Source organism: Caretta caretta, chromosome 4, assembly GCF_965140235.1.
Source record: "Caretta caretta isolate rCarCar2 chromosome 4, rCarCar1.hap1, whole genome shotgun sequence".
NCBI classification, from domain to species: Eukaryota; Metazoa; Chordata; order Testudines; family Cheloniidae; genus Caretta; species Caretta caretta.
In genome coordinates, this window is record NC_134209.1 from 69,870,432 (window position 1) to 69,895,851 (window position 25,420).

The following is a 25,420-nucleotide window of genomic DNA, read 5'->3' on the forward strand; positions in this document are numbered from 1 at the left end:
GAATCAAACTGATAACTTAAATGGTAATAAGTCACCAGGACCAGATGGTATTCACCTAGCAGTTCTGAAGGAACTCAGATATGAAATTGCAGAACTATTAACTGTGATCTGTAATCTATCACTTAAATCCACCTCTGGTACCAGATGACTGGTACGTAGCTAATGGAACACCAATTTTTAAAAATGGCTCTAGAGGCGATCCTGGCAATTACAGGCCAGTAAACCTAACTTCAGTACCAGGCAAACTGGTTGAAACTATAGTAAAGAACAGAATTATTAGATGAACATAATATGGTAGGAAAGAATCAACATAGCTTTTGTTGAGGGAAATCATGCCTCACCAAACAAGTGGACAAAGGTAATCCATTGGATACAGTGAACTTAGACTTTCAGAAAGCTGTTGAAAAGGTCCCTCGCCAAAGGCTCTACAGAAAACTGAGCATTCATGGGATAAGAGGATGAGTCCTCTCAGGGATTGGTAATGGTTAAAAGACAGGAAACAAAGCATAGGAATAAATGATCAGTTTTCAGATGAATAGTGATGTCCCCCAAGGATCTGTACTGGGACTAATGCTGTCAAACATATTTATAAGTGATTTGGAAAAAGGGATAAACAGTGAGGTGGCAAAGTTTGCAGATTGATACAGAATTACTCAAGATAGTTAACACGAAAGCTGACTGCAGAAAGTTACAAAGGGATCTCACAAAGCTGGGTAACTGGGCAACAAAATGAAATACAGTGTTGATAAAGGCAAAGTAATGCACATTGAAAAACATCTCAACCATACATACAAAATGATGGGGTCCAAATTAGCTGTTATCACTTGAGAAAGAGATCTTGGAGTCATCATGAATAGTCTCTGAAAACAACTGCTCAATGTGCAGTGGCAATCAAAAAAGCTAACAATGTTTGGACCCACGAGGAAATGGATAGATAAATAAGACAGTAAATATAATAATGACACACTATAAAGCCATGGTACACCTACACCTTGAATCCTGCATGCAGTTCTGGTCGCACCATATTAAAAAGATATATTAGAATTGGAAAAGGTGTAGAGAAGAGCAACAAAAATGATTAGGGATATGGAACAGTTTCCATATGAGGAGAGATTAAAATGACTGGGACTGCTCAGTTTAGAAAAGATATGAGTGGGGGTGGGGAATGTGATAGAGGTCTATAAAAATCATGAATGGTGTGGAGAAAGTGAATAAGGAAGCATTATTTCCCCCTTCCCATAACACAAGAACGAGGGGTCACCCTATGAAATCCATAGGCACCAGGTTTAAAATAAAATGAAGTACCTCTTCACACAATGCACAGTCATCCCGTGGAACTCGTTGCCAGTGGATATTGTGAAGGCCAAAAGCATAACTGGGTTCAAAAAAGAATTAGATAAGTTCATGGAGGGTAGGTCCTTCAATGGCTATTAGACAAGAGGCCAGGGATGCAGCCATGCTCTAGGTGTCTGTAAGCCTCTAACTGTCAGATGCTGGGAATGGACAATAGGAATGTATGACTCAGTAATTGCCCTGTTCTGTTCATTCCTTCTGAAGCATCTGGCATTGGCCACTGTCAGAAGACAGGATACTGGGCTAGATGGGCCATTGGTCCGACCCAGTATGGCTGTTCTTATGAGATGAAGGAACTTTTTAAGAGTAAGCTGGTGGTGTTGAACCTTTTATGCACTGATTAGAAAATTGCTCTTCAGTAGAGGCATTGCTGAATGTTGTTTTTGAATAACACTGTTGTAAATACTGATGCATGACTAATTACAATTATTGTGCATAGCAGAGGTATGTTTTTTTCTCCAGTGTATAACTGCTGTTACTCAAGCATTTGAAATGTAATTGATTAATTGTGTATTCAAGGCCTGCTCAATCCATAATTGAAGATATTAATCAAGGAAAAGGTGATCTCGGTGGGTGTGAGATGCTGCGTGAATTCCTTAAATTATTGCCAGAAGCAGAGGAGGTAAGTAAGCGGTTTTATTTAGTTGCTGCTTTTGTGGTAGAGCTGCTGTTGCCTGGGATTCTACAGAACAGCTCTTATTTTTTCTCTAAAAGGGGCATCAAAACTCTGGAGATCTATGAATGTAAAACCATTAAGTGCAAATATTTGGCCTGTAGGATGACAACATACTTGCTTGAGATACTGAGGACATAGTCTTAGTCATTCCCTGCCTACTAAGTAGTTTAACTGTTTGTTTGTTGGCAGTCCCTAATTAAGGTACTGATAAGGTGGCTTTGTTTCTTAGATGTATTTTATTAAGTTACGACCTGTAAATTACTGCTCAATTCTCTTCCAGCGGGTGCAGAGGTTCTACAGTTGGAACCAAACACAGTTGCCCAGTGCCTTCATTTAGGCTACATCTACAGTACAGCTGGAATCGATGCTCTGAGATCGATCCACCGGCAGTCGATTTAGCAGGTCTAGTGAAGACCTGCCAAATTGACAGCAGATCGCTCTCCAGTTGATGCCTGTACTCTATCCACAACGAGAAGAGTAAGGTAAGTCGATGGGAGAGTTTCTCCCGTCGACTCCCCCGGGATGGAGACCCCGTGGTAACTTGTTTCTGTGCTGTCTTAGTGATCCACAATCCTAAATGTGCCAATTTGTTTGATAAACTTAAGTCGACTGACACACAAGCTCTCTAAAAACAATTTTTAAAAACCAGGAAATTGACAGTTAACATTCAGGCCAACCTTAACTCATATGCCATACCACTTCAATATCCTAATATTCAAATGCTCTCTGACAACAACTTGCTCAGCAACAAACTTGCTTTCAGTTCAGACGTATAACCAACAACACCACACATCTCTACTTAATTGTACTCAAGCACACATCCTTAACCCGGGCTACTTACTTTGTCATGGGGACAAATAACATGTATAGTGGTAAGGTCTATAACTTTGATTGGGAATGTGTAATCTAAAGGTTAAGTTAGAGGGGTTTGTATATAAAGGGACACCGTCAACTTGAAATATAGTTAGTCAGTTTTAGAGGTGGAGTTCAAAGTAGTTTTGGGTACTGAAATTGTTCCTGAAACCATTCCCTTCTCCCTTCCAATTTTATGTGGCTTTACAATACACGTATCAGTCTTTAAAAATAAGTTTTTTCTACTGAGTGTGGAAAAACCCACATAAAGTGGAAAATGGTGGAGTAACTATATATAACGGGAAATTGAATCATAACCTCACTTCATCTGTAGTCAATGCACAAAATAAATTGACAAAAGTATTTTTCCCTTCTAATCTTTCAGCTGTAGGTCTTGGATGTTACTTGTGGCAAGAGTTGATAAACTTTCAGATAGGCGTGACTCTGGAAGTTAATTGTATGCTCTGATTATAATTTCACGCACTTCAATCCTAAATCAGATGGAACTCCTACCTAGTTTTCTGAGTTCCATGCTGTAGGAGACTTACAGTTGTGAAATCTTGATGTGTCTAGCAATTCTCCAAAACTAGAACATGGCTTCTGATACCATGAAAGTTCAGTTGACCTTATGTGGAACAGCTGAATGTCACACTCAGTCAAGCTGCTGTGGGTAGTGAATGTACATCTTGCATGTCCTGTAGCAAAGGAGCTAGTATGGGGCTGTCAGGAAAGGAAGGCTGTAGCTGATTTCTAGAGAAAGAAGACTGGCATGTAGTTAGGCAGCAGTAGAAAACTGATTAAATTCTGAGACCTAAAGGCCACAAGGGACCATTGTGATAATCTAGTCTGACCTTCTACATAACACTGGCCATAGAACTTCCCTGTATGAACTCCTACTTAAAGTCCAGTAGCTGTGGTTTAACTAGAGCATGTCTTTCAGAAAACCAATCTCAATTTAAAAATACTTCATGTAATAAAGAATCTACCACGTCCTTGGATAAGTTGTTCCAATGGTTAAAAATTTGCACCTTATTTTTAGGCTGAGTTTGTCTATCATCAATTTCCAGCCATTAGTTCTTGTTCTACATTTTGTCTGCTAGATTCAAGAGCCCTCTATTATCAAATTTCTGTTCCTGTGTAGGTACTTACAGATTATGATCAAGTCACCCCTTACCCTTTTCTTTGTTAAAATGAATAGATTGAGCAACTTGAGATTTTCACTGTAAGGCATGATTTCCAATCCTTGAATCGTTCTCATGGCTCTTCTCTGAACCCTCCCCAATATCCTTCTTGAAGTGTAGCTACCAGAACTGGACACAGGGGCACATACAGAGGTGAGGTAATCTTCCTACTTGATAGTCCTCTGTTTTTACTTTCAAGGACTGCACTAGCCCTTTGGCCTCAGCATTGTGCTGCTGATTAGTCACCATGACTTCCAGGTCCTTTTCAGATTCACCATTTAAATTTTCTCCCAGATGATTTGGGTGATATTTGTTTTCAGCTTTGTGAAACTGATCTTTGTAAAGCACCAAGCTCTTTCACAGTTGCAGTGCTAGCTGCATCCTCTTTGGTGGTCTCGGGGTGTGCCACTTCTTCAGGTGTCTGACCTTGTGGATTTACCCATCCTGGGTGGTTTCTCCTACTTTTGGGACTGGTCTGTGCTTAAAATTTTCATAGACACAGCTACAGCACTCAGGGGTATGAAAAATTCACCCCTCTGCACGATGCAGCTATTTCAACTTAACCTCCAGTGTAGTAGTAGCTAGGCTGATGGAAGAATGCTTCTGCCAACCTAGCTCAGGAAGGTGGTGTTCCTACACCGATGGGAAAAACCCCTTGCATTAGCATCAGCTGTGTGTGCACTACTGGGTTACGTAGGCATGGCTATGGCACTGTAGCTATGCAGGTTTAGTCCCCGTAATGTAGACGTGGCCTTAAACAGGGTACCCATGGCCCAGTCTATCAGACATGCGTACCCAGCAGGTCTGACTGGGTTTGGCACCTGTATTCTTCCTTTCAGGAGTCTGTGACTAGTGGTGTTTATAGTGACAAACAGTTGTTGCAATAGGAAAAAAGTATTTAGAGAGAGAGATTTTAAAACAATAATCTACACAGGTTTATCTTACCTAAAATCTGACCATCTCTTCTGAGGGTAACTAAACAGGCCTAACTTTAGGCACCCCAATGGTCACCTGCATCTTAGTTTGTTTTCCCTCTTTCTTGACTCTCTCTCTTTCAACTACTGTAGTCCTTTGGCTCTTCTGTTCCCAAGCCTTTTCTGGTTCTGGCATTGTTTCTAAAATGTCTGCTGAAAAGTGGTTTATCTTGAACTATTGTTCTTCCCCTTCCTGTTTGGTTTTTTTTTTTCCCCCTTTATAGCCACTATTAAACTACACCCATATAGTCATACAGTAAGCATCCCAGTAACCAGGTAAACACACAGTATTCATATATTATTACATAGCAACTCCAATCTCATCACATATATTACTGGTTTGGACTTGGTTTTGCTTACACACAATAGATGTAATCAAGTCATCATCACTTGCACCTAAGCAAACACAAACTTATTTATTTTTATGTCAATTCCTCTTCATCTGTCAAAATTAGATCTAATGCAGAATTCTCCAATGTAGGATGCCACACTATTTGAGTTAGGAAACTGTTATTTATAATATTTATAAATTCCAAGCACATTTTAGTCTTGACAGCATGAGACCTCTCACATAGGTCACTCAGATATAAGTTCCCCACGATAATGTAGCTTTTTGTCCTACCCCTACATGTAGATGCTTAAGGAGCTTGTTGTTCTGTTCTTTAGTGTGACTTGGTGGTCTGTAGCAGGCACAAGTATCATATCTTGTGCCTTATCTGTTAGAAGGTTGATCCATAAGCATTCAAGGTCATTTGCTTCCAAGTGGGCAGTGATCTATTTTTGACAGAGTGTCAGAGTACCATCTCCACTCCCGCTTTTCCCTTTCAATCCTATTTAAAGCAGTTATGATTTTAACATTGCAGTCATGTGGCTCTTCTCAGCAGATTTCAATAATACCCACTAAGTTAAATTTATGCCTATAAATGAGCAATTGCAATTCCTCTTATTACCCAGACTCCTATACTTGGTACATAGGCAATTAAAGAATTTCTTCTCTTCACATCCCTTGGTGCCTAGATTTATTTTGTACCAAATGAATGCTCATTTATTCCTTTTTTTTATCTGTTTCTCTTGTTAAATATAAATACCCTCCAGCCGGTCCCCTAAAGATTGATTCCCCCTCTACTGAGATGGAGGTCATCCAGATTTGCACAGCTCCCTCTTCTAAGAAGGTTGACTTATGTTCCACAAAATCAAAACCCTCTTCCTTTCAACCACTTATCTAGTCAGTGACACAGTTCCAGAATCTTCTGCTTTCTCTCTTCCTTTGCTTGTGGGACAGGAAAGATCACATTCCTCTCCTTCAGTACCCTTCTGTCTTCTCTGAAGTGGCCTGTAATCTCTGAGGTATCATCTGAAACGGTGTCACTAATACCAACATACACCATGCCAGTGGATCTTTGCACACTGACTTCAGAAACCTACCTAATCTTGCAGTCACAGCTTGGTTCCAAGAAGACAACACACCATCCTGTTTTCAGCCTGTCCCTTGCAGAACAGCTTAGAGTTCCTGATGTGGACCCAGGGTGCTTGTAAACCTCTTTGTGGGCACTCTTGATTTGTCTTGTGTATTGGGTTGCGGAGCCATCCTCAGGTGGGTCCTGAACAGTCTTTTTTTGCCACCCAGTCACCTGGGACTTCAGAGATTTTTCTGCCGTTTCCATGATACAATGATACAAACCTTGCACTGAAAATGCATTCGTTGTCACCTCTGTGAAGGGGGTAAGCTTTGAATTCTCGTGCTCTTTTGAGTTTGACCCTCAACCTTTATTCACACTACTGCTGGTAAATTGTAAACACTTGATTTATGCTGTAATCTTATCAGTGTCCTAGAAAGTGTTGATAAATAGCCCTATTACCTCAGTGTTTCCCTACACACCAGCCTGACTTATGCTGCAAGTTTTATATCTTAACAATTTGTCCCTCCCCCCCCAACCTCCCACTGTTGGTTATTCCACCTTTCTGTGCGGTCTTTTTTGAGATGGAACAACTTTTTAAAATAAGGCTAGATAATTAAAACAAAACAAAGAGTAAGGATTTATTTTGTTATCTTCAAAATGTTTTGTGCCTTCCGTACTCTAATTGTATTAGCTTTATTTACATGCATTAAAAGGGTGTTAAGACTAAGAACATTTTAGTTGGTAACTGAGCTCTTAGAATTGTGTATAAATGGCACTTTTGTTCAATGTTGTTTTTTTGTGAAACTGGATACAGGCATTATTGAAATACTGGCACTGTTGTGAGGGATTTTGTCAAACAGAAATTGTTTGAACATTTTCAAATGTGTGATTTGCAAAATTGACAAAGTCAAGGTCAGACAAAGCTTCCAGCCTGTGAAATTTCTCAAATTTCTTGTTTTAAAACCACAAGCTTTTCTCTGTGGAGTACTGAGGATTTATTACCAGGGTTACCAGCATCCACAGAAAATGGTCTCAAAGGCAGAAGTCTGGTGCAAAAAATAAGTGTAACGTTTTCTAGATAGTTAAAATAAATAAATAAACTCACCACCAGCAAATCATTAGTTGCCAAGCACAGGTCTTCCTGGAATGATTCATTTACCACCATACCATCTCTCTCAACACTGGAGAAGAAAGACCTGTCTGTATTTGTCACTTCCTCCTTCCCCAGTCCCACTCCTTGTCAGGTCAGTGTTCTGTGTATTTATGGAGGAAAAGTGCTGGTCTTCCATGCTACCAATCTCTGATACAAAAGAGCCTCCCCAACTCCCTCCCTTTTTTAAAAAAAAAAGATTCCAGCTACAAAGCTGGGCCTATATCCCATTAAAATGGCTGACAGTTACTCTTCCTGGCATCCTGACCAAACCAGGGGGGAATCTTCTAGCTGCTTTTGATGCATACCAGTACACTGCTCCACAGGCCCAAATTGGTAAGGAGTAAGGAAGTTCACAGTACACAATTTTTAGCAGCCACCATGTCACATTCTTTTCTGTATGTATTGCAAGCACAGATTTTGGATAGTCTAACCTATTCATCAACTCACCACACACATGCTTGCCCAGGCTTATCAACACATCCTGTTAATCCTTCCTTACAATGCCTAAAAATCTGTTGTTTGATAGTTCTTTGTCTTAAAAACACTAATAATCTCTCGCTTAGATTACTGGAAAACTTCTCCCTGCTTGCTCAACTCCCTTTAAATATCTTCTCAATTTCTACATAAAATTCAGTCTCCTCTTCCTTTCCTTCAATGCTTTGTGTGACTCTGTCCCTCCTTTATATTTTTCATCTCCTCCTACATCCTTGTTTACCCCTTAAATCAACGGCAGTCTTCTTTTGACTGCACCCTTTGTCTCTTTTTCTTATCTCCTCACGATATTGCGTAGGTAAGGAGAGGGGCATTTCACGTGTGGTGTCTCCATTCCTTGCACTTCAGATGCTTTCCCATGTGTCATTGTTTGATCTAGCCAGTAAGCACTGTGGGAACAGGGCCTCGTTTTTTAAAATGCCATGTATGTTCACAGTGATATGGAAACATGGAGAAATGGAGGAGACTTATCCTATTCATCTATCCCATTGTGTACTGCTGCCTCTTTTTGAGATGGAGTAATCTACTCAAATGAGTATCTGCATCCAAGAATGAGTTACAGTTTCAGTCAAGGACTCTGATTCTGACTCTCATTCAGGAGCTTTGCATAGTTGTCCTGGTATTCATAAAATAAAATTCACTTTCTCGCTAGTGTACTGCATGTTGCTGGTGGAAAGCTGTTTATAACTCATCTACTGGCTTTCCTGGCTCTAAAAAATAATTAAATATTGGCGATAGAAATCTTCAGACCAAATGAGGTCAGATTTTTCTCCATTTCATAACAGACTTTAAAGTGAGGGTGAATTATGTGAATGTAAAATCTGTGTGTTCATGGCCATTGCAAACATATAATCCATCTAAAAAAGCAAATGAAAAATTAACAGCAGCTCAGTGTGAAACTCAAGAAATGAAAAATTGAGGATGAAGTTTAATTATGCTTCCTTGTTCACTATTTGTGGTGGTGGTGGTTTTTAATTTTAGCTCGTGTTCTCAAATCATTTGTGAACCTATCCAAAGTCCGTTGATGTGTTAAGGATATGACAGATAGTGTGCGGTGTTGCCAAAATTCATGATTTCATCATGGCTGTTATAATACTTGGGGTGTTAATTAGCGCCGCAGCTCCTGGAGTCATGGGACTATGGGAGCATTTTGACTTTCCTGTGAACAACTTTTCTAGCTCTCGTGGTTGCAGAGAGAAGCTTGAAAACATGATGCCTGTGGCATTTTTTTTCTGTTTCATTATTGGATGTCTGAAACTTTTTAAATTGGAAAATATGTAATAGCAATAGCAAAGAAATGTGTGTACAGGATAAAATTTTGTCTTAGATATTGCCTTAGATTTCCTCCAGATTGTTATAACCTTATGACCTAGTTAATACACTGCAAAACTTATATGTAATGTGGGGACCTAGTTATAACACACTAGATTATAAAGTGCAGAAAGGATCTTTTAGCTTCTCTGTGCTTTTGTCCTTACATTTGTAAAATGGGTTACTAATATCTTCTGGCCGCACCACTGCCCACCTAGTGCTGGGGCTGGATGTGCTTCAGCTGCACCACCCCCCCGGCACTCTGGGGCTGGGGGCGCTCTGCCATGCCGCTTGCTGGGTGTGCTGAGGCTGGGGGCATATGGGGGGGGCCAGTGACCACGGGGGTGTGTGCGTGCTCCAGGCTCTGGTGAGGGAGGGAGTGGGAGAAGGGAGGAGGGGCCTCGGGCAGAGCGGGAGAGGTGGGGGCTAGCCTCCCCAACAGTACGTTCACCTGCTGCCATGGCTGATGTCAGCTATCTTGCTTCCTGGCTTTTGTGCATTTAAATTTTAAAGTTGCATTTACAGTCTTCTACATGTAATGTCCTGTCTCTTTTTGAAGAGGGGAAACGGCCTGAATGCTTAAGGTATGTCTACACAGCAAAGAAAAACCCATGACAGCCGACTTGGGCTCTGGCTGTGGGGATGTTTCATTGCTATGTAGACGTCCGGGTTCATCCCTACAGTCCAAGCCCCATGAGCCCAAGGGGTTTTTCTTTGCTGTGTAGGCATACCAGTCAATGTTTTTTGTGCAAACTTTGAAATAGATGGCTGAGTTCACAACTCTGTTTTGGTTTTTCTGGAGGGATAGGTCAGGATACCTGCAAAGACTACACAAGTTGTATGTAAGTAGTGTGAATGCAACTCAATTCCTCTCTAACCAGGATTCTCTTTCTTGGTATATCTTTGTTGTAACTGGAAAAATAGAAGCTTTATCACTTTTTGACAAAATTTGGGTTTTTCATAGGCATTTTCATTTTGAATCAACAAGTGGTGTTTCGGTTTTGTTTTTTTTTTCCATTTTATTTCAATGTGAAATGTCATTTTGGTTTTTGGAAACTGAAAAGTTTTGGTTTTTAGTGTGTTGATTTTTTATTTCTCTCTCCCTCTTCTCCCCCCCCCCCTTTTTTTTTCATGCCATCTCCACTCCTATTTCTTCTTCCAGCGTAAAAATGGTGGTGGTGGTGGTGGGCGAGGGAGAGAAAGAAAACTTTCATTTTCCAAAAGTCAAAATGGTATCTTAAAGGAAAGAATTCATTTTGAAATGTAGGCTGGAAACAAAATAATTTTTGTTTTAAAATTCAAAAAATGTTGAAAGCAACATTGATCGCAGAAAATGCTGATAACAATTGCAGTTTCTGGTTAATTTTTTTGTGCAAAATATATTTTATCAGATCTGCTTTCATGTTAGGTAGAGCCTGCATTTCTGATATTTAAAATTCTGCTTCCTCTAATTTTTTAGCTCTTTATACTTTGCTGTATTTCTACACTATTACAAAAAAAAAAAAATCATTTCAAGTCTGGTCTTCTGTGGCTTTGGTGGTGGACTTCCTGGGGGGTCTGGAATTGGTTTTTGGTGGCTTTTGTATCTTAAGTGAAGAGGCAAGGGTTAAATCTTCAACAAAGCAATCCTTTCTTTAGAATGTTCATTAGGCACTGGGAGTTCAGAAATATAAACAGTCTGACTAAATATCTTTTTATCTCTCATTTTACTCTGCTTTCATTCTCTTGATTCCTGTGGTGTCATAACTTAATTAGTTCTCCTGTCATGTATAGCTGTCTTCACAAGGGAACTGTACTGAGGTGACAGGTGGGGAGGAGGAATCCTTCAGTGTATGTATTATACTGCGAGCGCTAGTGTCGACAAATCACCAGCAGTTTCCAGTCTCTTTACCATTAAGTTAAGTTTAACCAGCTCTTCAGCAGGCTTAACACACAGTGGTGAAAAAGGGTCCAGCTGCAGAGCCTTGTCTGTCACTTGTGGGGGATCTTTTACAAAAAAAAGTCCATAACTTAGTTAAAGCTCTAGCGTCTTCCATGACAAACAAATCTTGAATGTTTACTGTGAAAACAAGCAGAATAACCCTGTCTGCCCACCCCCCCTTTTTTGTGGAGAGGTAGGATCCTTTGTCTTAATGTCATAAAAAAGAACAATGTCAGAAACCTTCAGATCTTTATAATACAGAATCTTTTAAAATTAAAAATAAGACTATTCTCTGTCCTTAAAAAAGAAAGAAAATAAAAGAACATTAATGTCTGAGGTGAATGTGTGTAATCCACCTGTAGTTGTGCCAACCGTAGGCAAAAGCCATTCGAATGATTCATTTGGAGCCTGGATGTTCTGAGAGGCTTGTGATCCTGTGCTGAATCACAGCAGCCTATGAATGGCCGATGTCCGGATCAGCAGTGGGAATGGGAAGGAAAGACTGCTATGGTCTGAACAATCCCACCCCAGAACAGGTTGTGGTTCCTACAAAACTGAATGCTGGCCTTAGTGTCTACATGTGGTTGGCAGTGAGAGGAGGTGTGGTGCGGAGAAAGGAGAAGAGGATGGAGTTGTTTGTATGCAGGTATGTATGCGGGGTGTGAGAGAAATGTGAAGGTGAGCTACGAAGTTTGTGTGGGGGAAGATAGAGGAGGATGACTGGATGTGGGCATGAGTTTATGCATGATTTCTACATATTGTGAAACATTCTTATATCTTACTTGGACAAAATTGCAGTTGTGCTTCAACGAGGGTGTGTCTACTTATTTCTTCACTGTATGTGTGGGTGCTTGTGTACAAACAGAATGTTTGTATCTATGGCTTCCAGAGTGTGTATGGGTATTGATGCAGCCATGATGAAAGAGGAGAGTACAGATGACAGACAAATGTGTATTGAGGAGTGGGGAGGTATCTGCTGCCTTTTCTCATAATGTCTGTATTTGAGATAAGGAGGTTCTGGATATTTTTGTGATGTGTGCACAGTGTCATGAGTGTCTGGCACATAAACTAGACGGCAGTATATTTTTAAGGCCCTGTTGTGCATCAGATATAACCATAAAAAGAAAAGGAGTACTTGTGGCACCTTAGAGACTAACACATTTATGTGAGCATAAGCTTTCGTGAGCTACAGCTCGCTTCATCGGATGCATGCTGTGGAAAATACAGTGGGGAGATTTATATACACAGAGAACATGAAACAATGGGTGTTATCATACACACTGCACAGTGTGTATGATAACACCCATTGTTTCATGTTCTCTGTGTATATAAATCTCCCCACTGTATTTTCCACAACATGAAACAATGGGTGTTATCATACACACTGTACAGACAAAAAATTGTTTCCTTTACATTTTAAATTATCTTTCCAGCCACATCCAAATACTTTAAAATGACTATCTGGATTTGGCTTCAATATTTCAAAATAAGATAAAACCTCCCACAAATTCACATTTAGATTGAGACCAAGAATATGAAGTCTCACCCCAAAAGAGAATTGTAGAGAAAGCAATGAGTGAAAGCATGTATGCGATGAAAATATATTGCAACTTAACTACACACTTTTATTACAATTGTAATATATTGCTAAATCATCTTAGTTCTGTAAGCACTGAACACTGTTAACTTTCAAGCATACATCCAGTATGCCAGACTTGTGATCACCTGAATAGTTGGCACCTGTCAGACAGGAAATTCACCTGCTTACAACGGAGAATCGCAAAATGAGCAATCAAAAATGAAAGAACCTAATTCTCATGGAAACTGGGGCACTATTCTCGCAAACATCATGACCACGTCTTTCTCTTTTTGTGTGCTCCGGCAAGATGGTGCACAGGACTAGTTATGGAGGTATGGGAGGCATATAATAATGACTTGCAGGTGTCCCCCTGTGCTGCCTTGCACATGTTGGGATTGAAGGAGGTGCAACTGGTTTTCATTTTTCTGAAAGGGAACTCTGATTTCAAGACTCCCCTAAAGCAAGTCACTGAACTGACTAATTCTTTAAGTTAAATTTGCTTCTCTTCAGTAAAGGTGTATTCTTTTACTTTCATCTTTAATCTTGATTTTAGATTAAGTTGTTTTATTATTTTCTCTTTTTCTCTTCTAGGTAAAGAAATTAAAAGCCTTTGATGGAGATGTAGCAAAACTGTGTCAAGCTGATTACTTTATGTATTTACTAATCCAGGTGCCAAAGTAAGGAGGTACTAGGTTTATTCTATTCATGGCAAACTCTCTTTTTTTGGCTCTCTGTTTTAAAGCTAGGTTTATTTATGTTCCAGCTATTCTCTTCGGATTGAAGCTATGGTGCTAAGGAGAGAATTCACACCTTCTTGTACTTCTCTGCAGAAAGACATGGCAATTATAAGAACAGCTACGAAAGGTAATTAAACATGCTTTGACATGCATTACATTCTTGTTTTTGCAAGCAGATTAATCAATCTGCATTGTAGAGACTAGATCTTGAATTTCAGGTACCTAGTAGCTATTTAAAGGACGCTAACTAGCCTCTGACACATTCCATAAGGGTGTGTCTGTTGAATTTTTACTCTGCTCCCAGGGCCAAAGATCCCGAAGTTACTGCATCTCTTTCACATTCCTCTATGCCTGGTAAAGCTGTCTGTAAGATGGCAATATTGGTTGACTGAAATAATTATCCTAATGGATTCTCATGTAATCTCTTATAGATCCATTTCCTTCTGTTCTTCTGAACTCCCTATTTTCTAAACTTTACAGGCACCGGAGTTCTGGTGATATGTTGCTCCTTTGGTCCAGGAACCCAAATCCTAATTAAGTCCTGCCTTCTGCTTTCTCTCTCTAGTTCTCTGAAAACATCCACTCGATGTGCAGCGGCAGTCAAAAAAGCAAACAGAATGCTGGGAATAATTAAGAAAGGGATAGATAATAGGACAGAAAATATCATGTTGCCTCTATATAAATCCATGGTATGCCCACATCTTGAATACTGTGTGCAGATGTGGTCGCCACATCTCAAACAAGATATATTAGAATTGGAAAAGGTTCAGAAAAGGGCAACAAAGATTATTACGTGTATGGAACGGCTTCCGTATGAGGAGAGATTAATAAGACTGGAACTTTTCAGCTTGGAAAAGAAACAGCTAAGGGGAGATATGATTGAGGTCTATAAAATCGTGACTGGTGTAGAGAAAGTAGATAAGGAAGTGTTGTTTACTACTTCTCATAACACAAGAACTAGGGGGTCACCAAATGAAATTAATAGGCAGCAGATTAAAAACAAATAAAAGGAAGTATTTCTTCACACAATGCACAGTCAACCTGTGGAACTCCTTGCCGGAGGATGTTGTGAAGGCCAAGACCATAACAGGATTCAAAAAACCTAGATAAATTCATGGAGGATAGGTCCATCAATGGCTATTAGCCAGGGTGGGCAGGAATGGTGTCCCTAGCCTCTCTTTGCCAGAAGCTGGGAATGAGTGACAGGGGATGGATCACTTGATGATTACCTGTTCTGTTCATTCCCTCTGGGGCACCTGGCACTACCCACTGTTGGAAGACAGGATACTGGGCTAGATAGACCTTTGGTCTGACCCAGTAGGGCCATTCTTAAGTTCTCTCTCTTAATCTAATGCAAAATAATTAACTTCTTAATTTTCTGGTTTTGCTCCTTCCTATGATTCTGACTTTCACCTAATCCCTGTGTTGCCCATTTACTCTGATCCTTAGTATGGGAATACTGGTAAACACATTGAAAGCCACAGGAGCATTGCTCATATCTGCCCCAAGCAGTGTTAGACAACACAGTAGTCAAAGTGTCCAGCTGCAGGAGCCTTGTCTACACTAATACTTCCAGTGGTAGAGCTGAATTGGTGGTAGTAATGGCTGTAAATTTTTGGCAAAAAAGCCTGTTGTATCTTGCTAATGCTGAGAGTTTAACTGGGGACTTACAAGCAAGTCAATTGATAAAGGTCCATGTACACTGCAAAATTGAACTACCATATATATTCGTTCATAGGCCAAATATTTTTGGTAAAAAAGTGACGCATCAAAGAGCAGGGGTCGGCTTATAAATGGGTCTACACCAAAATTTGATGATTTTAAACTCTATGAAATCATTGAATTGAATATCTAATACATTGTCGTTTTGTTTACCTGGAGCGTTCCCGCAGCTCCCATTGGCTGGGAATGGCAAACAGCGGCCACAGGGAGCTGAGGGGCTCCATGCCTGCAGACGCAGCAGGTAAACAAAATGTCCCGACCCACCAGCGGCTTACCCTGATGGGCCGGGAGCCAAAGTTTGCCAACCCCTGAAATATAGGGTCGTCTTATGAAAGGGTCATACGGTTTTTACTATTTTTACCTATCCATCTTGGGGGTTGGCTTATAAACGAACGGGCTAATGAACGAGTATATACGGTATGTTGTAACTGTCACTTGACAGGGTAGCAACTGTAGTATATATGGGCTCGTCCGGTGTGCCATCTTTGCAGGCTGACTTCTCTTCTTAGTTTATAGACTTTTATATCCACTTGCACATTCTTTTCTGCCTCTTGCTATAAAATGCTTCCTTGTATAAAGCTTTTTGTATCAAAACATTTTTAATTACCTTGTGTTCTGGCAGGCTGCTAACACCAAACAAAGTGGTTTGAGAGGTACCACTTCTGACTGCTTCCATAATGACAGATTAGCATGTTGGATTAAACCGTTAAAAACAGGATAATTTAAATAATGCTAATTTTGGAGCAATATAATGTCTTTTCTTAAAAAAAAAAATTTTCACAGTGCACTGATTGCAAGTGTGTTTATTTTAAGCCTTCTACAATTTAATATTCCACATTTTACTATGAATGGCTAGATATTCATCAAACCTTATAAAATAAAATTCTCTATAGTGTTTATTCCCATGCTGTGAATACCTTGCAAATTTGCAAAGATCTTTTACTCTACAGCAGTGGTTCTCAAAGCCAGTCAGCCGCTTGTTCAGGGAAAGCCCATGGCGAGCCAGACCAGTTTGTTTACCTGTCGCGTCCGCAGGTTTGGCCGATCGCAGCTCCTGCTGGCCGCGGTTCGCCGCTCCAGGCCAATGGGGGTTGCGGGAAGGGCAGCCAGCACATCCCTTGGCCCGTGCCGCTTCCCACAGCCCCCATTGGCCTGGAGCAGCAAACCGCGACCGCTGGGAGCCACGATCGGCCGAACCTGCAGACGCGGCAGGTAAACAAACTGGTCCGGCTCGCCATGGGCTTTCCCTGAACAAGCGGCTGACTGGCTTTGAGAACCACTGCTCTACAGCATTTGTAGAATACTAATTTTATTAACTCTTCACAGCTGCATAGCTCTATTTCTCTTATTTCTAAGGTATTTCTTATGATAGTTTCTAAGCACATACTTGTATGTTAAGTTGAATCTTGTTGAAAATGTCCATGTATATTTTCATCTAAAGTACTGTTGTGTTTTGCAAAAGTAGAATATGTAGGAAATAAGCTTTTATTATAAGAGTTTTTATTAGGAAGTTTTATTTCATATTACTGTCTGTATGACGTTTTAATGTAGCCTTATATTCTATCTTTGGTGTCTCAGAGCTGTCTTTATTGTAACTCACTGTCTTTTGATTATGCAGAAAGTCTGCAGGGTGGGGGGAGGAGGGGTAAATAAGGAAAGTTGTACTTTCCGTACACCTTTTCAGACCCAACCAATTATTTTTATATACAAACTTTAGTAATCAAGGTCCCAATCCTGTCAGACATTGAACAGTTCCTGCAAGGTGCTAAGTACACTTGCTTCATTCTGAAGTTAGTGGGAGGTGAGGGTTGTTGGCAGCTCTTATGAGACACTCAGCGCTGGGTAGGATTAGACCCCAAATGTTTCATGAGCTACTGGTGGTTGCCTTGGAAACATTATACTAGCTGAGCTAAGGTCTGAACGTATACTTTGTGGTTTGCCAACTGTCAATGATATTCTGTCATTATGGAAGCAGTGACTTTGGATTATATAATGTCATTTTCTCCCATGACCTTTCAGTTAATTGTAGTTTCCTGTAAAAAATAAATTAAAAAAATAAAAAAATTCACACCTTTTATGAGCTTGAGGATGAAATGGACTTTGGTAACTGACAATCTATGTATAATATACACACTACATATATTTCTAACAAACAGCCTCCAGACTGCAACTTTCTGTTTGTTTCTTTACAGAGTTAATGTCATGTGAGGAACTACATTCCATATTACACTTGGTCCTTCAGGCTGGGAATATTATGAATGCAGTAAGTGTGCATCAAAATGAAGAGGCCTGATTGACTATTGCAGTCCACTGATGTCACATGCCTTCTCTGTCTCTTTTCCTCTCTAGGGGGGTTATGCTGGCAATGCAGTTGGCTTTAAACTCTCGTCACTGCTCAAGCTAGCAGACACAAAAGCAAACAAACCTGGGATGAATCTGCTGCATTTTGTTGCTTTGGTATGTAAAAACTACCATCTTTGAGAATAACTGTTATAATCTAATTAGGGGAGGCACGGATGACTGATAGTTTGTTTTAGTTGAGTGGAAGAGATATGTGCCGTACAATAAGAGGGTAAACCTTAAGTCTCCGGTCCTTAACCGTTCCCTCTTTGCTTCCGCACATTCCGCTAGCTTACCTGTGTATGGTGATCCCATCCACAGAAAACTGAACAAATATAAAGACTAATTAAATCTTCAGCAGAAACTTTCTGGTATTGTGTTTTAAAAAAAAAAAAAAAAATTCCCCATCTAGTTCTTCAAGTGTAACATCCCCTGACTATTCAAGTCCTGGGATACTTTGTTAAAGGAGCTGTCAATTTTGATAAAAACTTCTTCTTTCTATTAAAACTTCTGAGGAGAAATGACCTATTTCATTGCGCTGCTTGACTTGTTAGATTTTTTTAAAGCTATCAAATCTTTTGCAGCTCCTTAGGGGTTTTTTGCATTTTTTCCTTTTCCAATTGGAATGAATTTTGAAATGCACCTGGGGTCACTGTCTTGACCAAATTTCCCTTCCCTCCATGGAATGGAAAAGATTGAAATACTTCCACTTGTGATTTTTTTCATTGTCTGTGTGCAAACTGGTTTAACAGCTTTCACATCAGCAAGACACCTTCGGCTAACAACATAAGTGTTAGGTGATGTTTAGGCAGGAAATATTGCATTAGCCCAAACAATTGGCATTAGTCAATTGCCCTTACCTAAGATTCTCTCTTAATGCACATGGATTGTTTTCAGTGGAAGAAGGTACTATTATCTGTGTGCTGTGAAATGGAAATTGTTTAAACTCTCTCTAGGTCTGATCCTTGTCCACCTTTAAGTGAGGCTTTTTTCCAATAATTCACTCATTTGAACTGAATGAAAAATAGAACCTAGCAGCAGTGGCAATATAGAAACTAAATGCCTTTGCCAAAGCTTTAGAAACAGTCTTTACTTAGATTTTAGCAGGGTAATGGAATGTGAAAGGGACATTGTTTGTTTTTTAATTTTAGGAAGCACAAAAGAAAGATGTGGTTCTTCTAACCTTTTCAGAAAAATTACGGCACGTTCATGATGCAGCCAGGTAAGCAAAGAAAACTGAGAACTTGTTAGAAAGAGACATGAGTCTTCTTTTTGTGAAGCACAGAAGCACATTTACAAAGCTTTGGCATTAAAACTGAGATCTTTACAAGTGTTTACCATTGCTTTCAGGGCTTCATTTTCATTTGCAAACAGAAGTTTGCCTTCAGTGAGCTGTAGCTCACGAAAGCTCATGCTCAAATAAATTGGTTAGTCTCTAAGGTGCCACAAGTACTCCTTTTCTTCTTCCTTCAGGTTTAGAGGTTTTTATTAATTGATTTTTATAGGGGTTTTTTGCCTTTGTCAATACAATGTTCAACTAGGTAAATGCATATATATTACTTTTAACAGATCAACCTTCAGGGCATGTTTTTAAAATAGTGTCATGTTACTGTTACTGCTGTTCTATAGAATAACTTCCAGATATCTGTTGGGTTGGTATAGTACCTTTCTTTCCAGATCTGGTACCACATACACTAATAAAGATTACTAGTGGCTCTAGCTTCCTCTACGGATTGCAATACCCCCTCCCTTTTTGTCCTGGAGATCCTCCCTCCATAATACACACTCTACTATAGGGTTTATGGGACATTCAAAATACTGGACCACCCCATTCTTGTAATATATGAACTTACTTTACAAACTTGAGTCCCCAAACTTGAGTTCTCTTAGGTGGTAGAGGGAAGGAAGATTATGCTTGTGAATGAACATGTTGTATTCATTCTGTGTATAGAAGAAAACTATAATACCTGGGGTTAAGTAAAGTTTTCAACCTGAGGCCTTGAATTGTATAATTCTACAGGTAACAACATTAATTCATACCTGGCTAAACTATATATGTACTTTTACGAGGCAGTGTATGATTTCGAGCATAGAACTGGAAGCTAGGAACCGCTGAGTTGTAATCCTGGCCATCATCTCTGTCTTCAACTTTGGGCTTAACTTCTTTCCACATCTGTAAAATAGAGAGAGTTCATATCTCATGGATATACTGAGTCTTAATTTAATGTCTGTAAAGTACTTTGAGATCCCCTGAGGGAAGGTACTGCGAATCTGTTCATAATAGACCTGACTGGAAATTTCTGATGGAAACCTGCCTGGCTTCCTTCTGTCTTGCCGTTGACTCCTCGGCAACCTGCCTGGCAGACTGCTGAGGAGCCCAGGCTTCCCAGGGAGTAAGCAGACAACTTCCATTTTGGCTCACCCAAAATAGATTTTTTTTTCCCCCTGTCTTTTCCCTCCTGTGAAATATTTAGAATATTTGACCTCCTTATCCCATTTGGGTGAAAGTTCCCCCCTCCCCAATACAAAATTTTTCACGGGAGGGTAAAGACTGTTTTTTGGCCAGGTCCAATTTGCAACATAACATTTGTCATTTAATCTGACTAAAACCAATGGTGAGACAAAAATGAAACAAACCAAAACACATTATAACCATTGGACATGAATAAGATCAAAAACTCGCTAGTACAAGCTGCTGATAAACCCCCAAAATCTTCAAAAGCACACATGTGTTGCAGTGTCCTCTGTTAATTTAGTTCTCTTGCATTTTCTTACTGCTCTCTTTTATAGGCCTGCAAAATGCAACCCGTGTCATCTACAGACTTTTTGATATGCTAAAGGTTCTGCAATGCACTGGGATGCAGATCTCTGAAGCATCTGTGATCTTCGCTGAAGCAGGGAGTGTATTAGTGGAGAAGAAGGATACTGAGGAAAAATAGCCTACCTCATACCCATAGATATGTAGACTCCCTGCTCTAGTGCTGATAATTATAGGTGCTGCTGCCATCATCACCAGCCCTGTGTACTCTGGGTAGCATTCATGGGGACTGCAGTTCACATACCTGTAAAAGAGCAGTGACAGCAATTAAAATCATGCTACTGGTGAAATGCACTCCAACCAGAATAAGTGTATGCAGTCAGTAATGTTGGGCCATCTGGGAGACATTACTAATGCTTCAGTTCCTAAGTGAGGCTAAAATTCTGTGGTGGTATTGAACTCACTGTGTTGGGGTAATACCATCTCCCTGTGGGACTTACCCGGAAAGATCTATTGCTGAGGTGGTTGAGAGACTCAGTCACTTGCTACTAATTTGCAAGTAGGGCTGCAAAAACTGTAGGAGCTGGGCCTTCAAACACAAAGGGGCTCAGATTCCATAAGAACAGGGCTATTTCTGTGAGTCTTAGGCCTGTTGCACTGCTCTGAATAGTGAGCAATGATGCCCCAGGAAGAATGCATGAAACCTGCAGAGGGGGAGATTCGTCTGTAACTTGCACTAGGCTGTGTACTGATCAGGAGTGTGTCTGTTTAGCAGCCACATCACATAAGTGGTGTGAAGGGGTGTGTTGCAACTATGCAGGTAATATGGTAGAAGGATGAAACATCATGGCTGCTGGGCTGAAGGGAACTTGTGGCTCTTTGAGCTGCCTGCATTGCTGTGACTTCCTGAAGGAATATCCTGTAAGAAAGCTTAGGGAACCTTTCAACATTGCAAATAAGGAAAAATAAGCAGATTTTTCTGCTAACTCTTACCTTCTGCTCTGGGAAGGTTTACCAAGCAGGCAGGTCTTGTTTGATGTACAGGTGGTGTATTATGACAAATTTATGAAGCATGCAACACCTAACAATGGGCAACTCCTTTCTCTCAGTAAGTGCTCTCTGTATATGCTATTTTTTAGATTATCCATTGATAATATAGAAGCAGAACTTCATTCTCTATCTGCCAAGACAAGATCTCTTAAAGACAATATTCAGCAGGACCCAGGACTTTTTCACCAGATGGAAGGTTTTATCCAGGTTTGTAGAATATCCCTGGTAATGTGTTACTGTCACTTCAATGCAGCAGTGTTTCTCAGTTTACCATAATTTGCATGGATGTGTTAACAGGCAGTAGATTCACTTTAATATGTCTGTCTCATCATGAATCATCCGTTCAGAGCTGCTCACGCTGCACTACTGTGTTTGTCAAATATGAGTTTATAAAGGACTATGCTGTTTAGAGGAAAAAATATTGGATGTGTGTTGCCTTAAGGGCTAATCAGGCAAGCATGTTTAACTATCGTGAAATGGCTGATGAAGATCAGTGGTTAGAATATCAGATTATTTGCACTGTTCTACTGCTTTGTATTTAACACGCAGAAGCTAGATTCTTACCAACTTGTTATGCTGAAGCATGCCAGTTTTAGTTGAGATAACATTGAGCATTTCAAACTCTAGTTGTTGGGAGATTGAAGGGGTGTTTTTAGCAATTCGTATGTTTAACAGATTTGCTGTGGATTAACCCTTAACATATACTTTTAGTGTGAGCCCCACAATCGTTCTTGGGTGGTGGTTTTATTTGGTTTTCCCAGTAATTTTTTTTGTATGTAAATAAACAGAGTACTTAACTTTTGAAACAATCTTGACACATGTCATGTAACACCTTTTAGCGGGTAATGATGAGTGGAAGAATCTATACTTGGGTTTCAATGAAGTGTAAGAGTGTGTCTGTCTTTTTTATATATATATTTTTTGTATAAATATTGCAAATAAGAATACAGTATTTACCAAGAAACTTGTTAAGGCAGTTGTGATTTAAATTTACAGAAGCTGTTAATGGATTAGCCATTGCACTTTGTCAGGAACTGTGAAATTGATGGAGAAAAAGGGTGGGTTAAGAATGGAGTAGTTGCCCTCACTCTGAATTCTTAGCTTTTATCCACTGCATTAAGACTCCTTAATGTTGTGTTTTAACATGTTTTTTATTTTAATAGCTAGCTTTATGTACCATTAAAACCTTGCTTAGGACAAATGCCAAGTGGAATCTTTGAACCATTTTTCACTTTACAAATATATACTTTACATAATGCTTCCATTTTTGAAATTATGGGCAATAACTACACAGATAAGTCATCTTACATTATGTCATCCCTGTGAATAAGCTACTAATATATGTGGTAGAGCTAATTATCCATGCATGTCAGTTGTCCTGTTTATCTTAAATCCAGCTTTTGTTTGCTTTGGTGTGTGTGTGTGTGAAGACTGACAAGCAAAGATTTATTCCTACAGTAATTTTCCCCCACCCGAAAAAAAAAAAAATCCCCACACCCTCTATATAAAGTCTTAGGCTCTTGATACAAACTGCTACTTTATACAGCAATTTTGTTTAGTAGGTTGTTTTCAATATTTCTGGCACTTTTTTCATCTTTTTGTTATACTTTTAAGACTGTTCTTTCATTATCTAAATTAAACTAATAAAAGAGCTGATGACATTATTTGTATCTATTTACATATATACATTTAAGAGAAAAGAGGGAGGGTAAGATAATCCAGTTAATATTTTTTAGATCAATATTGTGGTATCCTAAGCTTGTTCAAACACTAGTTTGCCTTTAGTGGTTGTTAGACTTAACTTTTATTTTGTCAATTCCTTGAAAAAATGGCTTGGATTTAAAATGTGTCTAAGTCCATTCCTGCTTTTCTTTAAATGCTTGGGTAAAACATTATATAGATTCTTATTTAGGTTCTTACACTGATGCCCATCACTGTGGTATCTGAGCAACTTCCTCATAGAATCATAGAATATCAGGGTTTGAAGGGACATCACGAGGTCATCTAGTCCAACCCCCTGCTCAAAGCAGGACCAATCCTCAGTTTTTGCCCCAGATCCCTAAATGGCCCCCTCGAGGATTGAACTCACAACCCTGGGTTTAGCAGGCCAATGCTCAAAGCACGGAGCTATCCCTCATGGAAGACCCTCAGACCTTGTGTATGTTTCAAAATGCTATAGTATTTAAATACAATCAAAATCTAGTCAGAAATTTGGGGTGGGGGGAGATTAAAATTCAGAGTTAAAGTTTGAAACCCGTTGTTTTGCTTTTAATCCTTCGTCTAGTGACACATCTTGCTCGTTGGAATTACTGTTTTGTTTTATCTTTTTTCTTTTTCTTTCTCACTTCACTGAAATGGCAACAAGCATGCTTTTACACTGTAAGATGTTACTCTCAAAGTCCTGATTTATTGGACTCTGTGATAGCTGGTAGATGGGAATATAGATTTCATCAGCACCTACTATATCTATCAGGTGTATAAGTTCTTAATATGTCTAGCTTACAATGTATATGTTTTACTGCAGTTTGCTGTAAAAGAACTAAAAGAGCTAGAATACTGGAAACGAGAATTACAGGAGCAAGGAAATACACTTATTGACTTTTTCTGTGAAGACAAAGAAACCATGAAACTGGATGAGTGCTTTCAGATATTCAGGGACTTCTGTATAAAGTTCAACAAGGCTGTTAAGGTAAGGAGAATGAAAACACATTCTCTTTCAGTTAAAATAAATCTTTTATTCTTATGTGATCTAAGACTGCTAACATCCCCATAATATTTGACATATTTGTTTGAATTAATGTCATGTGGCAAATTGCCCATTTCTAGGGCTTTTGTTGCTCTAAGCAAACTGGAAAATAGCTACCTCTCCCAGGCTTGTAGCCAATCCAATAATTAAGTCAAACGTTTTGCTGCCCCAAATATTTTGTTACCAACCAATTAGAGTATTTAGAGGCATGTCGGGCCAGTCATCTAAGTGTCATTGTAAGATAGCTTCCTCCCTCACCCTCTTTACAAGTCTGTAAAAATTCCCTGTCTCTGACTTGCATTCTTTCTCCCTCCAGAGGAAGGCATTAAGTGGTGTTTTTGGTACCATGAAGACTCTTTGTGGCCTTGTTGGGGGGAGATATGGAAAAGCAGACTAACAGATTTTATCTATTTCAAGACTTGTATTATAGGTGACCTCCAGTCCTGCCAGTGTGGTCGTGGCAGCTGTGGTGTGAAAGCAGCCTCTGTAGCCTTTGCTCCACTTTTGTCATTGGCAGCTTTGCTTTTTTCCAGGGACAGCTTTGTGTACATAAATATGTTCTTTGTCTCATTTAATCCAATGCATCATGCCTATTTTCCCCTACAGTGCTGTATAATGGTATAAACAGGCAACTTCCAATTAAGTAACCGTTTGACATTGGCATATTAAAAATCCACTAGAAAGTACAGTTGGATGGGACATGAAGATCTGAACGATACTCCTGGCTTATAAATACACATAAATAAAACAGATATACAATACCCAAGTTCATAACAAATAATTTAACCATCTGGAGTAGTCCCATTGCCTTCAGTGTGACTACTCACCTGCTTAAGTAGTCTGAATTGGGATTATATTGAACAAAACTAATTCAAAATGTATAATATCTCGGACCAATCCTTATTCTGTTTAGCCTGTACAGGGTACTTCAATATTAAAGGAATATCATCAACCTGAATTGCATTTCTGGCAACAACAAAAGCAAAAAAAAAAGTTCTGCGTTCTGTTATAAGTGACCCTTAAGATAATTACATTGGAATAAGCTAGATAAAAATTTTTTGTTTGTTTACATTGTGCATTTGACAGCAATTTGTAAAGTCTGACTTTTCCCCTTCTTCTGTTCTTCTAACTCATATATTCTGTCATTCTGTGTTGACAGCACAGTAGATAATTTT

At 39.5% G+C, this 25,420-nt stretch overlaps 1 protein-coding gene across 4 annotated transcripts in view; it reads left to right on the plus strand.

The window, feature by feature from the left end:
- The window catches only part of FHDC1 (FH2 domain containing 1), a 48,953-nt gene that overhangs the window by 16,602 nt on the left and 6,931 nt on the right, over positions 1–25,420 (plus strand). For all 4 annotated transcript variants that reach the window (XM_075127745.1, XM_048847634.2, XM_048847633.2 and 1 more), the window contains 8 exons: positions 1,873–1,975; positions 13,484–13,569; positions 13,656–13,756; positions 17,544–17,614; positions 17,701–17,808; positions 18,843–18,913; positions 21,589–21,706; positions 24,024–24,188. In XM_075127745.1, coding sequence (XP_074983846.1) covers positions 1,873–1,975; positions 13,484–13,569; positions 13,656–13,756; positions 17,544–17,614; positions 17,701–17,808; positions 18,843–18,913; positions 21,589–21,706; positions 24,024–24,188 — 823 coding nt within the window. The remainder of the gene's footprint in view (positions 1–1,872; positions 1,976–13,483; positions 13,570–13,655; positions 13,757–17,543; positions 17,615–17,700; positions 17,809–18,842; positions 18,914–21,588; positions 21,707–24,023; positions 24,189–25,420) is intronic.